Source organism: Pan troglodytes, chromosome 1 (assembly GCF_028858775.2).
Source record: "Pan troglodytes isolate AG18354 chromosome 1, NHGRI_mPanTro3-v2.0_pri, whole genome shotgun sequence".
In the NCBI taxonomy this organism is placed as follows: Eukaryota; Metazoa; Chordata; class Mammalia; order Primates; family Hominidae; genus Pan; species Pan troglodytes.
In genome coordinates, this window is record NC_072398.2 from 185,494,680 (window position 1) to 185,510,824 (window position 16,145).

At 39.4% G+C, this 16,145-nt stretch overlaps 1 protein-coding gene across 9 annotated transcripts in view; it reads left to right on the forward strand.

Annotated features, from left to right (window-relative positions):
* TESK2 (testis associated actin remodelling kinase 2) overlaps positions 1-16,145 on the forward strand; it is a 149,285-nt gene that overhangs the window by 20,249 nt on the left and 112,891 nt on the right. For all 9 annotated transcript variants that reach the window (XM_001156172.8, XM_009456275.5, XM_009456271.5 and 6 more), the window contains one exon: positions 13,201-13,508. In XM_001156172.8, the coding sequence (XP_001156172.3) occupies positions 13,287-13,508 (222 nt within the window). In that variant the 5' untranslated portion in view covers positions 13,201-13,286. The remainder of the gene's footprint in view (positions 1-13,200; positions 13,509-16,145) is intronic.

Genomic DNA, 16,145 nt, shown 5'->3' on the forward strand with positions numbered 1-16,145 from the left:
TGGCCAGGATGGTCTCGACCTCCTGACCTCGTGATCCACCCGCCTCGGCTTCCCAAAGTGCTAGGATTACAGGTGTGAGCCTCTGTGCTCAGCCTTCTACCACTTCTTGGTTGTGAGATTGGGCAAGTTAATTCCTTAATGCCTTCGTTTACACATTTGTAAATTGGGGGTAATAATGGCATCTATTTTATAGGACTGTTATGGATATTAAATGTAAAGCACTTGGAAAAGCATCTGGATTATAGTAAATGCTCAGTAAATACTATAGCACCTGTCCTAATGCCTTGCACCTAGTGGCTACCCAATTAACATTTGAGTCAGCTAATAGAGGGGATTCCTGAATTGGTCTAAAGATTAAACTAGTTCATCTCTAACTGCCTTTATAACTTTCACCCTAAGTTTCTGTTTTATGTCATGGCTTAGGGCCTGGTGGATTGAAGTTACACAGCAAATATGATGCTTATTTAGAAGAGCTAATACACTTTTAAGAACTGGCTTTTGATCTGTCTGGTACTAATATATGCCATTGTGTATATTCGTGGTTAATTAGATAAGGGATGCCAGTTTTTATGCTAGATTGCCTTTGGTTTGAATGGAAACTGCAACTCATTATTTCACAGCAGGAAGGTAAGCTCAGCAGTATTGCTTTTATTTTTAATTAGTCATCCTGAAACGTGTCTGTATTAGCTGTGTTGGTCCATAGAAAGAATAACAGCTGAGCAGACTTGTCATGTAGATTTGCCATGTGTTTGGTATTGATACACAGCTAATGTACTTGTCAGTATTCCCATTCTAGAAAATAAGTGGCCAGTTTTCGGGGCTACATATTACTCATAATGAATCCTTAATTTATTCTGGATTAGGTGGGGACTTTTTGTGATTATAGAAAGAAAACAATGTGATGAGGATATTGGTATATTATGTTTGCAGTCTTTTTCTACTCTTTATATCTAGGGTGTGAAAGTCCACTGAGTTCTCAGAAATCTTTTTTGATGACTTTGTGGGATAATATTACCAACTTTGTGCACATATGATTCCCTATTTGGATGGACATTGACAATTTTTGATTGCTGGCTGACACTGCCAAATCCAGCTACCTGTTGGTAAATAGCTTTCTAGTGCATTGCAGGATTAAATTTGTGTCTGGACTATTGTGAAGTTGTATCTACTTTGTTTTGCTGAAATGAAGGGGTGAGAAACAGCAGATACTGTGCATTAGAATGGAAAATAGAGAATGATTGGGATTTGGCATATTTTCCCTGTCAGCATGGCATCCATTCTTTAGAAAGCCTGTTTAAATCAATACTGATTTTTCTGTCTGTAGAATGTGATTGAATGACTGAAGGAAGGCTTTTGCCTCAGAGACTGGTAGAGCCATCATTTGTACACTTTTTACTCACCCTGTTGAGGGAAGTTGGGGAATAGTAGTAGCTTTCTACATAGCTAACCCACAAATCATTTTTCACAGAAATTTGATGTATTTCTGAAGGAGACATGTTATAATGGGAAGTGCTTAGGTTTGAAACTACTAGATTTGAATCCTGAGTCTCACTAGTTGTTTATATTTGGAGAAGTCATAATCTCTCAGGATTTTGATTTCTTTTTCTTTAAATTAGAGATGATAATACATGCTTTGCAGAGTTGTCACAAAGATTAGAGATAACATACAAAACCCTTGGTAGAATGCGTGGTCTGTAGTAAATAGTGGCTGCAGTTATTATTTCCAGAAGCATATTTCAGACAGGAGTGTGGTCTGAGAGTCCTAAAAATTTCCTTGATATTTCTGAAAAATGATTTTTGGAATTCTTACTTTGGAAAGATTAAAAAAATATAATATTGAAGATAGGCTATTTAGTTCACTAACTTTTTTTTAATTGGTAGCTTTTCAAATTACTTTCCCCAATCAAAGCTTTTAGTTGTATTTTCTTTGTGAAAAACAAATCAACTCCTATATAAATGAAATTAATATTTGAAAAAACAAACCTACCTATGTAGAAAAGAAAAAGTTTTGAACTTCCAAGTTTATAATATTTAAGTTGAGAACATAGTTACTAAAAAATTACTTGTGTCCTTATAAGCCACATAATTTGGGCATTTTTGAAAGACTGCTAAATGCTATTTCCTAGTCTAAGAACAAAAATGATTAAGCTTTTCTAACACAGTGTTTCTCAACCAGGGCACTATTGGCATTTAGGGCAGGACAATTCTTTGTTTTGTGCATTGTAGGACATTTAGCTTCCCTAGCCCCTGCCCACTAAAATACCAGTAGTGCTCATCCCACACCCCCATCATTGTGACAATAACGCCTTATGTTTTTCTGGTAATGTGATGGTAACTGTAGTTATCTCTGTTCCAAAAAAAGTATATTAATACTTTGAGGGACACTATTAGTATCAATAGATAATACTCAATATATAAGACCAAGAGAGGTAATCCAGAGGCAGAAACCATCATAAAATGTCATATATTTGAAATAATGTATTTTCTTATTTTAAAAGTAATAATTCCCACATTTTATAAAATTGGGCTTGGTTTTAGGGTTTGTACATGTATATCTTTGCTGCCTTTTATTAGTTATTAAAATTTGTCAGAATAAATTGACAGCCATTTATAGCTTGGTTGATTTCATTTAAAATATAGTCATTTAGTTTGCTCGTCAAGGGAGCAGAAGGCATGGTTTGGAAGTTTTCTCTTGCTCAGCACTTCTCTAAAATGGATTAATACAGTTCTTACTCCCATGGAGAGGACTCTACTTCTTACCACTCATCTCAGCTATCTAATCATTAGTATTACTTTAGCATGTGATAGGGTCTCTACACTAAATATCAGTGTTTGTTATGAGCTCTGTAATTTTTTTTTTTTTGAGACAGACGTTTGTTCTATTGCCCAGGCTGGAATGCAGTAGCCCAAACACGGCTCACTGCAGCTTTGACCTCCTGGGCTCCAGCAATCCTCCCACCTTGGCCTCCTGAGTAGCTAGGACTACAGGTGTGCACCACCATGCCGGGCTAATTTTTGTATTTTTTGTAGAGACGGGGATTTCACTATGTTGCCCAGGCTGATCTTGAACTCCTGGGCTCAAGCAGTCATCCTGCCTGAGCCTCTAAAAGTGCTGGGGGATTACAGACGTGAGCCAGTGATCCCACCCAATATTTTAAGTTTGTGGACTTAAATAAGTTAGGCCATCCAAAAATTCACCCATGATTTTGAAGTTTTAGCCTAAGATATATATATTCCTAGGACTAAAAACTACGGTGGAAATTTAGCAGAATAAAAGTTTGAGAGTCTAGAGGCTTGGCTTGTACACTGGCATGCTGTTTATTTGCCAAATTGTTATCAATGTTTTGGCTTAAGCATGCTACATAGCTGTTGCATTAGCAATAGACTTAAAAAAAAAAAAACTGTGAAGGCCGAGCACAGTGGCTCATGCCTGTAATCTCAGAACTTTGGGAGGCCAAGGCGGGCGGATCATGAGGTCAGGAGTTTGAGACCAGCCTGACCAACATGGTGAAACCCCGTTTCTACTAAAAATACAAAAATTAGCCGGGTGTGGTGGCGCGTGCCTCTAGGGAGGCTGAGGCAGGGGAATCCCTTGAACCTGGGAGGCGGAGGTTGTGGTGAGCCATGATTGCACCACTGTACTCCAGTCTGGGTGACAGAGCGAGACTGCATCTTAAAAAAAAAAAAAAAAAAACCTGTTAAACTTTTTTGAAATTAAAAAAATTTAAATGCAGAAAAGAGTACAGTATAATAAATAACACCCAGAATTAACAAATATTAATTAATGAAAAATGATAAAATTAACAGATATATCATTTTGTGTTGTTTGCCACAGGTTTGTTTTTCAATAGAAGGAAACAAAAATATTATTGGCAGTCCATCACCTTAACCACTTGGCCACTTCATCACGTTAAGGAAACAAAATTTTATTAGTATAGTGGATGTCTCTTTTGTTTCCCTTTCTTGTCATTTCACTTTCTTTCCCCTGAGGCAAATACTATTATGAATTTAGTGTCTTCATTTTTAGTTCATGCTTTTAGGTGTTCACTATAAATATGTAATATCTTTAATAATTATAATAACAAACAGGAGTTGAATGCTTATTGTTTAGGTACTATCCATTTAATCAATAACTTTGTGGTTATTGTAAGGATTAAATGAGTTAATAGATATAAAATGTAGGCACTGGTTTTATTTTCATTTTTCAGATAGGGAGCTAGAGATGTAGAGAGGTTAAATAACATATCTAAGTTCATATAACTAGAAGTTACGAAGCAAGGATTTGAACCCAGATTGTTTGGCTGTAGATGTCATAGCATTCATGACTATGCTATTCTGCTTTTCTGTAATATATAATATATATTATCATTATTATTATTTGAGATAGAGTCTTGCTCTGTTGCCCAGACTGGAGTGCAGTGGTGTGGTCATGGCTCACTGCAGCCTTGACCTCCTGGGACCCAACTAATCCTTCTGCCTCAGCCTCCTGAGTAGCTGGGACTACAGGCGCATGCCACCATGCCTGGGTAATTTTTGTTTTTGTTTTTGTTTTTTTTGAGATGGAGTCTTGCTCTGTTGCCCAGGCTGGAGTGCAGTGGCACGATCTCAGCTCACTCAACCTCTGCCTCCTGGGTTCAAGCGATTCTCCTGCCTCAGCCTCCTGAGTAGCTGGGACTACAGGTGCACACCACCACGCCCAGATATTTTTTGCATTTTTAGTAGATACAGGGTTTCACCATGTTGGCCAGGATGGTCTTGATCTCTTGACCTTGTGATCTGCCTGCCTCGGCCTCCCAAAGTGCTGGGATTACAGGTGTGAGCCACTGCGCCTGGTCAATTTTTGTATTTTTTGTAGAAATTAGGTTTAACCATGTTGCTCAGACTGGTCTCGAACTCCTGGGCTCAAGCTATCCACCTCCTCGGCCTCTCAAAGTGTTGGGATTATAGACGTAAGGCACCATGCCCGATTAGTATATATTATTTTGTGTATTTTTAAAATACATTTTTATAAAAATGGTATACTGTGGGGTGGTTATGCAATTTTTTTTCAGTAACTTCTTTGAAAACCTTTTCTTGAATTAAATTTTAATAATATCGCTAACTACAACTTGCTTTTCCCCCCAACTCTACATTACTTTTTAAATACATTCACATTGCTACTTATAATTTGTTCATCTAAGTGCTGTATGTTTTATTGAGTAATATGCCACAGTTTATTATCTATTACTCCTACAGATGAACTTTAGGTTGTTTCCTTTCTTTCCGCTGATTACACACACTGGTAAAATGAAATGAATATCTTTATTCAGGCCTCTTGTGTTTATGTGCAAGAGTATCTCTAAGCATATAACATTTAAGAAATACATTTACCCCTCTTGAAAAGTGCTGTGAACCAAGATACAAATACCAAAATTTAGTCTATTGTGCTATTGTAAAACTTCTAACAAGACTCCTACCAAAGCAGCTCAGTTGCAATTAGCATTCTTTCTTTCTTTCTTTCTTTCTTTCTTTCTTTCTTTCTTTTTCTCTCTCTTTTTCTTTCTTTCTTTGTCTCTCTCTTTCTTCTTCCTTTCCTTTTTTCCTTCCTTCCTTCCTTCCATCTCTTTTCTCTTTCTCTCTCTCTCTCTTTCTTTTTTGGAGTCTCACTCTGTCACCCAGGCTGGAGTGCAGTGGTGCCATCTCAGCTCACTTCAACCTCTGCCTCATGGGTTCAAGTGATTCTCTTGCCTTAGCCTCCTGAGTAGGTGGGACTACAGGTGCACACCACCATGCCTGGTTAATTTTCTTTTCTTTTTCTTTTTTTTTTGAGATGGAGTCTTGCTGTATCTCCCAGGCTGGAGTGCAGTGGCGTGATCTTGGCTCACTGCAACCTTCGCCTCCTGTGTTCAAGTGATTCTCATGCCTCAGCCTCCTGAGTGGCTGGGATTACAGATGTGCGTCACCATGCTGGCTAAGTTTTGTATTTTTAGTAGAGACGGGGTTTCACCATGTTGGCCAGGCCGGTCTTGAACTCCTGACCTCAGGTGATCTACCTGCCTTGGCCTCCCAAAGTGCTGGGATTACAGATGTGAGCCACCGTGTCTGGCTTAATTTTTGTATTTTTAGTAGAGACAAGGTTTTGCCATGTTGACCAGACCAGTCTGGAACTCCTGACCTCAAGTGATCCACCTGCCTTGGCCTCCCAAAATGCTAGGATGACAGGAGTTAGCCACTGTGCCCTGCCACAATTAGCAGTTTCTTACCTCTTCCTAGCTAGCTGAGAATGTAAAACCAGACCCATTGAGCTGCAATGAGCAATTCTGTCTTCTGTGCTGTAATATGGAAAACTAGGATTTGCCACTCTCAGGGAACCCTGAGGGCACTGAGGAGGTTAGTAAGGTATTTTGTTACGAATGAAACATATCTTGATAACAATTCAGTAAAGTTGTAGGATAAAAAATCAGTATATAAAAATCAGTAGCATTTCTGTGTGCCAACAGCAAACAATCTGAAAAAGAAATCAGGAAGGTAATCCCATTTACAACAGCTTCAAATAGGATAAAATACCTAGGAACAATCTTAACCAAATAAGTGAAAGATCTTTACAATGAAAACTATAAGACTTTTTTTTTTTTTTTAATCCAGTGTCTTGCTCTGTCACCAAGGCTGGAGTGCAGTGATGTGATCTTGGCTAACTGCAACCTCTGCCTCCCGGCTTCAAGCAATTTTTGTGCCTCAGCCTCCTGAGTAGCTGGGACTACAGGTGTGCCACCATGCCTGGCTAATTTTTGTATTTTTAGTAGAGACGGTGTTTCACCACGTTGGCCAGGCTATAAACTATAAAATATTGATGAAAGAAATTGAAGAGGACACCAAAAAATGGAAAGATATTTAATGTTCATAAATTGAAAGAATCGATATTGTTAAAATGTCCATACTACCTAAAACGATCTACAGATACAGTTCAGTCTGCATCAAAATACCAGTGACACTCTTCACAGAAATAGAAAAAAAATCCTCAAATTTTAGAACCACAAAAGACCTAGAACAGCCAAAAGCCTCCTGAGCAAAAAGAACAAAACTGGAGGAATCACATTACTTGACTTCAAATTATACCACAGAGCTATTGTAACCAAAACAACACGAGAATACTGGCATAAAAACCGACACATAGGCTGGGCATGGTGGCTCATGCCTATAATCCCAGCACTTTAGGAGGCTGAGGAGGGTGGATCGCTTGAGCCTAGGAGTTTGAGATGATCCTGGGCAACTTGGCAAAACCTTGTCTCTACAAAAAAAAAGTACAAAAATTAGCTGGGTGTGGTTGTATGCACCTGTAGTCCCAGCTACTTGGGAGGCTAAGTTGGGAGGATCACCTGAGCCCTAGGAGATCGAGGCTGCAGTGAGCTGTGATCACGCCACTCCATTCCAGCCTGGGCAACAGAGTGAGACCCTGTCTCAAAACAAAACAAAAACAAAAAACCAGACACACAGACTGATGGAACAGAATAGAGAACCCAGAAATAAATCCATATACCTACAGTGAACTCATTTTCAACAAAGGTGCCAAGACCATACACTGGGGAAAGGACAATCTCTTCAATGAATGGTGCTGGGAAAACAGGATATCCATATGCAGAAGAAAAACCTAATCAAAAATCTGATCAAAATGGATTAAAGACTTAAATCTAAGACCTCAAACTATGAAAGTACTACAAGGAAACATTGGGAAAACTTTCCAGGACATTGGTTTGGGCAAAGATTTCTTGAGTAATATCCCCAAAGTACAGGTAACCAAAGCAAAAATGGACACATGTGATCACATGAAGTTAAAAAGCTTCTGCACAGAAAATGAAGCAGTCAACAAAGTGAAGAGACAACTCAGAATGGGAGAAAATATTTCAAACTACCCATCTGACAAAGAATTAATAACCAGAAAATATAAGGAGTTCAGACAACTCTATAGGAAAAAATCTAACAATCTGATTAAAAAATGGGCAAAAGATCTGAACAGACATTTCTCAAAAGGAGGCATACAAATGGCAAACAGATCTATGTAAAGTTCCTCAACATATTGATCATCAGAGAAATGCACATCAAAACTACAGTGAGTTATCATCTCACCCTTAAAATGGCTTTTATTCAAAAGATGGGCAAATAATGCTAACCAAGATGTGGAGAAGAGGGAACCCTCGTTCACTATTGATAGAAATGTAAATTAGTACAGCCACTATGGAGAACACTATGGAGGTCCCTCAAAATAGTAAAAGTAGAGCTACAATGTGATATAGCAATCCCACTGCTGAATATATACCCAAAAGAAAGGATATCAGTATAGCGAAGAGACGTTTGCACTCACATGTTTATTACAGCACTGTTTACAATAGCCAAGATTTGGAAGCAACCTAAATGTTCAACAAATGAATGGATAAAGAAAATGTGGCACCTATACAAATGGATTATTCAGCCATAAAAAAATGAGATCCTCTGCCAGGCGCGGTGGCTCACGCCTGTAATCTCAGCACTTTGGGAGGCCGAGGCGGGCGGATCACAAGGTCAGGAGGTCGAGACCATCCTGGCTAACACGGTGAAACCTCGTCTCTACTAAAAATACAAAAAATTAGCCGGGTGTGGTGTCAGGCGCCTGTAGTCCCAGCTACTCGGGAGGCTGAGGCAGGAGAATGGCATGAACCTGGGAGGTGGAGCTTGCAGTGAGCGGAGATCACGCCACTGCACTCCATCCTGGGCGACAGAGCGAGACTCCATCTAAAAAAAAAAAAAAAAAGAGATCCCTTTTTTTGCAACAGCATGGATGGAACTTGAGGACATCATGTTAAGTGAAATAAGTCAGGCACAGAAGGACAAACTTTGCATGTTCTTACTCATTGCTGAAGCTAAATATTAAGACAATTGAACTCATGGAGATAGAGAATAGAATGATGGTTACCAGAGGGTGGGAAGGGTAGTGTGTTGGGGGTGTTGAGTGGGAAATGGGATGGTTAATAGGTACAATAATATAGTTAGATAGAATGAATAAGGTTTAGTATTTGATAGCACAACAGAATGACTACGGTCGGCAATAATTCATTGTATATTTTAGAATAACTGGGAGAGTACGATTGGAATGTTTGTAACACAAAGAAATGATGAATGCTTGAGGTGATGGATACCTCATTTACCCTGATGTGATTATTACACATTGTATGCCTGTATCAAAATATCTCATGTACCCTGTAAATATATATACCTACTATGTACACATAAAAATTAAAGAGTTTATATCTCAAAAATGAAAAAGTCAGTTGATGGCAAACATCGAATGGTTCAGTTTAGCAGACAACTATGTTTTATATAGTCAACGATGTTTTATGTACTTTACATATGTTTTGTATATTACTTCAATATCTTTTATTTTTCTAAAGTTTCTTTTTTCTTTTCTGTCTCTGTTCAAATTATAATCAGCCTAGCCTTCCTCTGCACTTAAGTCTCTGTTCTTTCTACAGCTCTCATAGTGGAAAAATACTGAGCTAAGTAATAATGAAATGGAAGAAGTTTGAGCTTTGGTGCTGGATAGAACTTGGTTCCAGTTCTGGTTCTACTAGCTCTGTATCCTTAGGCAAGTTACTTCATCTTCTGAGCCTGTATTTCTTTTTCTGTAAAATGGAGATCAGACCTACCTTGCTGTTTTTTTTTGTTGTTGTTGTTGTTGTTTTTGAGACGGAATCTTGCTCTGTCACCCAGGTTGGAGTGTAGTGGTGTGATCTGAGCTCACTGCAATCTCTGCCTCTCGGGTTCAAGGGATTCTCAAAGTGCTGGGATTACAGGTGTGAGCCACCGTGCCTGGCCACGTTTTGAGATTAAATGAGGAAATGCTTTTAAAATTCCTGATGTTTAAAAAAAAAAACAGTGGCCAGGGGCAGTTCACACCTGTAATCTTAGCACTTTGTGAGGCTAAGGTGTGAGGATCACTTGAGGCCAGGAGTTCAAGACCAGCCTGGGCAATACAGTGAAACCTTGTGTTTCCAAAAAAAAAAAAAAAAAGCTATTATGACCCATGACTCTGGGTTTTAAACAAGCTCCTCAGGTAGTTTGAAGCACATTATCAACAGACATACTTTGAGAAATACACTACCCTTGGCTTCTTGGTTTCAAGTCTAGCTTTGCTAGTAAATAGGTTATAGCATTAACTTTTAGCATTTGCACTTTCTGGGCCTTATGTTTCTTCAAATATAAAATGAATGACTGAAGTTGATGTTTTCTACTGGCTCTAAAATTAAGAAAATTTGGTTTTCAAAATTATTATTATTTTTTTAGTGATGGGGGGTCTTGCTGTGTTGCCTAATCTGGTCTTGAACTGGCAGGCATGATGGCACATGCTTGTAGTCCCAGCTACACAGGTAGCTGAGGCAGGAAGATTGCCTGAACCCAGGAGTTTGAGGCTGCAGTGAGCTGTGATAGCACCATTGCACTTCAGCCTGGGCTTGGATTACAGGAATGAGCCCCTGCACCCGACCCTATTTTATTTTATTTTTATTATTTAATTTATTTACTTTGAGACAGAATTTCACTCTTGTTGCCCAGGCTGGAGTACAATGGCATGATCTCGGCTCACTGCAACCTCTGCCTCCCAGGTTCAAGCTATTCTCCTGCCTCAGCTTCCCGAGTAGCTGGGATTACAGGTGACTGCCACCACGCCCAGCTAATTTTTTTGTGTTTTTCATAGAGAGAGGGTTTTGCCATGTTGGCCAAGCTGGTCTCAAACTCATGACCTCAGGTGATCTGCCTGCCTTGGCCTCCCAAAGTGCTGGGATTTTACAGGCGTGAGTCACCATGCCTAGCCTCTATTTTATTTTTAAAATTCCATTTATATTTTAGATTCAGGAGGTATGTGTGCAGGTTTGTTACAAGGGTATATTGTGTGGTGCTGAGGTTTGGGCTTCTGTTGATCCCACCACCGAGATAGTGAACACAGTACCCAATAGGAAGTTTTTCAGCCCCTGCCTGTCTCCCATTTGGGGGCCTCCAGTGTCTGTTGTTCCCATCTTTATGTTCATGTGAACTCAAGATTTAGCTCCTAGTTGTAAGTGAGAACATGCGATATTTGGTTTTCTGTTTCTGCGTTAGTTCACTTAGAATAATGGCTTCCAGCTGCATCCATGTTGCCGCAAAGGACATGATTTCATTCTTTTTTGTGGCTGCAAATTTTTTGTCTTATAACCCTAAATTTTTTTGGGACAAGGTCTTGCCCTGTTGCCCAGGCTGGAGTGCAGTGGTGCTATCACAGCTCACTGTAGCCTCAAACTCCTGGGCTCAGGCAATCCTCCTGCCTCAGCCACCTGTGTAGCTGGGACTACAGGCGTGTACCATCATGCCTGGCTAGTTTTTACATTTTTTCATACAGACGAGGTCTCACTATGTTGCCCTGACTGGTTTCAAACTCCTGAGCTCAAGTGATCCTCTTGTCTTGGCCTCCCAAAGTGTTAGGATTATAGGTATGAGCTACTGTGGCCAGCTAACCCTAAATTTTTGTTCTTGTGGATGTAAGTATTTGGTGTGGTGGTGCTGATGCCACTTTTTGGCATAGGTTCAATAGAGGTACTTAAATGTTTTGTTGTTTGGGAACTCAGAGTATTCTTCCTTCTTTGAAGACTGTGGTAGAACTAGATTAACTAGATTCAGGTAGATCCCATGGAACCTCAGGATGCAGTTAGGCCTTAAGAATTGGGGATTAGAGCAGAATAGGGAATTCAAAAAGTTCCCTTCCTTTTTTTTTCTTTGAAAATTGGCCTCAATCTCTTGACTTCTTCTGCCTTCCAGGCAGTATTTTAGAAAATGCCCCTGGCCAGCAGCTCCTGAGTTTACATGGCTTCTATTTTAGAAAGCCGCCATATTGAGACTGGACTATCTTAATTCCAATTGCACATTGCCAGGAAAGAAACTGTGGTTGTACACACTGGGTACGGTGCTGACTTCTGGCAATGGGTAAGGAGGCAGACTCATGTTACTAAGATGGCCCTGGGATTCCTGCCACTTTTCTTTGAGTTGCCGAGCTGGTTAGAAGTGGTGGCGGTAAACTGAGTAGGTATCCACCTCCTTTATGAAAGCATTTCACTAATTGAGGAGTCACAATGTTGTATTTTGCATAGAACCCTTACAATTGAGTCTCATGGAAAAAAGTAGAAAGAGGGAGAGACAGGCTAAAAGAAAAAGTAGGCTTGTGCTTTTATTCTTAGTTATGTACCAGATGGGATGGAGCCTTCTATAGTTACTTCTACTGGACTGTGCTTTTTCATCAACAGTGAATTTTTAGATTGCTTTTGGATATAGTTTTCTTTTTTAAAAATTATATAATATATAATTTTGAGGTCTCCTTGTAATGTTTGTTTTATATATTTGGAATTAATTTTTGAAATAAAGAAAATATTATATGAGGCTATAAAGGGTATTGATTGGTAGAAAGAAGCACAGGCTTTTGAATCAGACAGGCTTTGCACTTCAATTTTTTTTTTTTTTTTTTTTTTTTTTTTTGAGACAGTGTCTCACTCTGTTGCCCAGGCTGGAGTGCAGTGGCACGATCTCGGCTCACTGCAACCCCTGCCTCCTGGGTTCAAGTGATTCTCCTACTTCAGCCTCCTGAGTAACTGAGATTACAGGTGCTTGCCACCACGCCTGGCTAATTTTTGTATTTTTAGTAGAGATGGGGTTTCACCATGTTGGCCAGGCTGGTCTCAAACTCCTGACCTCAAGTGATCTGCCTGCCTTGGCCTCCCAAAGTGCTGGGATTACAGGCGTGAGCCACTGCACCCAGCTTCCATTTTATCTCTGCCTTTTAGTGACTGATTTCTTGATCTCTCTGTGAAATGAACATAATAATCCTTATATCATGGATTATCTGAGAATCAAACGAGATGATGTATGTCAAGCTCTTATACTATGTTTCCTAGAAAGTAGGTGCTCAATGAATGATAGATATTATCATTGTTATTTTGTTACTTAGAATGTAATTGGTGATCTTCATGATATTCTACTCATGGTAAAGACTGACTATATCTTGGGCTTTAAATATATCAGTGTTATTTGAGGATAAAGACATAAAGCATTTTTTAGATCTGAAAACCAGGAACTAGAATGTGAAAGGAAATATTTTTGCATTGAGCATTTATTGCTTTGCATGTATTTATTCATTAAAGATTTCAGTGGAAATTTTTTTGATCTCTTTAGTGTCAAACCAGAAGAGAAGTAAAATTCAACAAAAATTTATGCGTGGAGTTCCTTCTTAAAAGAAGAAAAAAGTGATTATTTAGACTATGGATCGGAGCAAACGGAATTCAATTGCAGGATTTCCTCCACGTGTGGAGCGTCTTGAAGAGTTTGAAGGAGGTGGTGGAGGAGAAGGAAATGTGAGCCAGGTGGGAAGAGTTTGGCCATCTTCGTATCGAGCTCTTATAAGTGCCTTTTCCAGACTGACACGTTTGGATGATTTCACCTGTGAAAAAATAGGGTCTGGCTTCTTTTCTGAAGTGTTCAAGGTGAGTGAGTCTTCAGCTTTTCTCATATTGTCTTGCTGTGGTCACATTTACTGCAGGTTGATAGTTGTGTTTGATTAGGATGTAGGATTTGCCTAATAAAGGTGCTGTGGATCTTGAACACTGTTCTAAATTCTCCTTTCAAGCTATTTATTAACTTATATTAAGATATTTTGTTTGAATCCCAAAAATAATGTGCTGGTTAAAAATTCAAATAACATAGGATTCTCTTCCACCTCACCTCTACCCCCAGCCACACATGTGTGTATGTATCCACACATACATTCTCCAGTAATAACCACTATTAACAATTCAGTATGTATACTTCTGGACTCTTTCTGTGCATATACATATATTATGCACACACCTTATATACATATATTAAAATTATATATACACACACCCACATATATAGTTTTTGTTTGCTTATCTTCAGTAAAATTGATAGCTGGGTACAATGGCATGCACCTGTAGCCCGAGCTACTCAGGAGGCTCGCTTGAGGCTGTGAGTTTGAGAGCAGCCTGGGCAACATAGCAAGGCCCTGTCTCAAAAAATATGAGCCCATAATGCTCCTAAGCAATCATATTTCCCTGTTTCACTCACTCCCTCAAGAGAGTATTTTGTACCTTTTCTTCTCTCATCAAATCCCAGTATTTCCTCACTAGTCCTCATTGTCAGTAATTAATGAATTGCTTCCCAATTCACTGAGAAAATTGAAGCAAGCAGAAGAGAACTTCTGCAGACTCCCATTACTACAAATAGCTATCAACACACATCTTTACCCAGTTACTTGGCCTTTATACCTTGTACTATGGATCAACTACTCATGCTCCTAAGTCCATTATTTCTGTTTATATTGTACATTCCATTTCCACTTGCCTACTAATAGGCATTGCCTAAGAAATTCTCCCCTCTCTTTTCTACATTGTATTTTCACTACTAAGTATTACCATTAACATGTTAAAAAAATTCTTTTAAGGAAAAAAAAAAAAACCCAAACATTTTGGCTCTGTTATTTCCCCTTTATTTTATTTTATTTTTATTTTTTTTTGAGATGGAGTCTCACTCTGTTGCCCAGGCTGGGGTGCAGTGGCATAATCTTGGCTCACTGCAACCTCTGCTTCCCGGGTTCAAGCAATTCTCCTGCCTCAGCCTCCCTAGTAGCTGGGATTACAGGCGCCCGCCACCACACCTGGCTAATTTTTGTATTTTTAGTAGAGACAGAGTTTCACCATTTCGGCCAGGCTGGTCTTGAACTCCTGACCTCAAGTGATCCACCTACCTCAGCCTCCCAAAGTGCTGGGATTATAGGCATGAGCCACCGCGCCCAACCTATTTTATTCTATTATTTTATTTTATTTTATTATTTTTAGACAGGGTTTCGCTCTGTCACCCAGGCTAGAGTGCAGTGTGGTGTGATCATGGCTTACTGCAGTCTTGACCTCCCTGGACTCAGATGATCCCCCCACCTCAGCCTCCAGAGTAACTGGGACTACAGGTGCATGACACCATGCCCAGCTAATTTTTGTATTTTTTGGAGAGTTGGGGTTTCACCTTGTTGCCCAGGCTGTTCTTGAACTCCTGGGCTCAAGTGATCAGCCTGCCTCGGCCTCCCAAAGTGTTGGGATTACAGGTAAGAGCCACCACACCCAGCCCCTATTGTTTCTTTTATTAATAGGTATACTTTCCCATGTCTTGTTTTTTTTGGTACCAAAACAACTCCATAGAGTTGTCTCTATGTACCATTTCCAGCTTCTTTCTTTCTAGTGTGTCTTTCTCTAAAATACTTTTTATTGCAGTAAAATATATATAACATAAATTTACCATCTTAGCCATTTTTTAAGTGTACAGTTCAGTGTCATTAATTACATTTACAATGTTGTACAACCATCTCCATTATCCTTTTCCAGAACTTTCTCATCACCTAAACAGAATCTCTGTACCCATGAAACGTTAACTCACTAATTCTCCCTTCTGTAACTGTAAATGGGTTCATTGCCCAATGCACACAGCAAGTCGATAAGCTGAGACTCCAGGTTGCAGCAGAGAAAGGACTAATCATAGGGCCGCCGAATGAGGAGATGGAGGAAAACCTCAAATTCATCTCCCCTAGGAGATGGGGGCTAAGGTTTTTTAAGGGTTTTGAAGTGGGCCGAAGTGTGGCAATTGTTTATTTGTTAAAGAGTACAGGATGAAGTCACGGGACAGGGAGATGAAGAAGCTGTATTCTCTTGCAGATCCCGTTCCTCTGTGGGGGACTTCAAACTGGTTGCTGGAATTCAGGGGTCTGAAAAACATATTAAGCAATCCTTAAACAAAAGCCTTATGATTATAATGTCAGAGATCCTGTTATAGGAAAGATGGGGATAGAAATAAAATCTTAAAGTTTTATGACCCTAATGTCAGAAATCCTATTCTGTAGGAACAATAGGGATGCAAATAGTCAGTATCTAGTGCTATATGACTTTTAGCAACCAGGAAGTGGGCCAAAGTGCGGCCTGATTAATGCTTAATTATAACTATATTTCTGTCCAGAACCTGGCATGCACTTCTTGTGAACGCTGTGGGGGCAGTTTCACTCCCACCCACTAATATCTTCTACTTGCTGTTTTTATGAATTTGCTTATTCTAGGTACCTT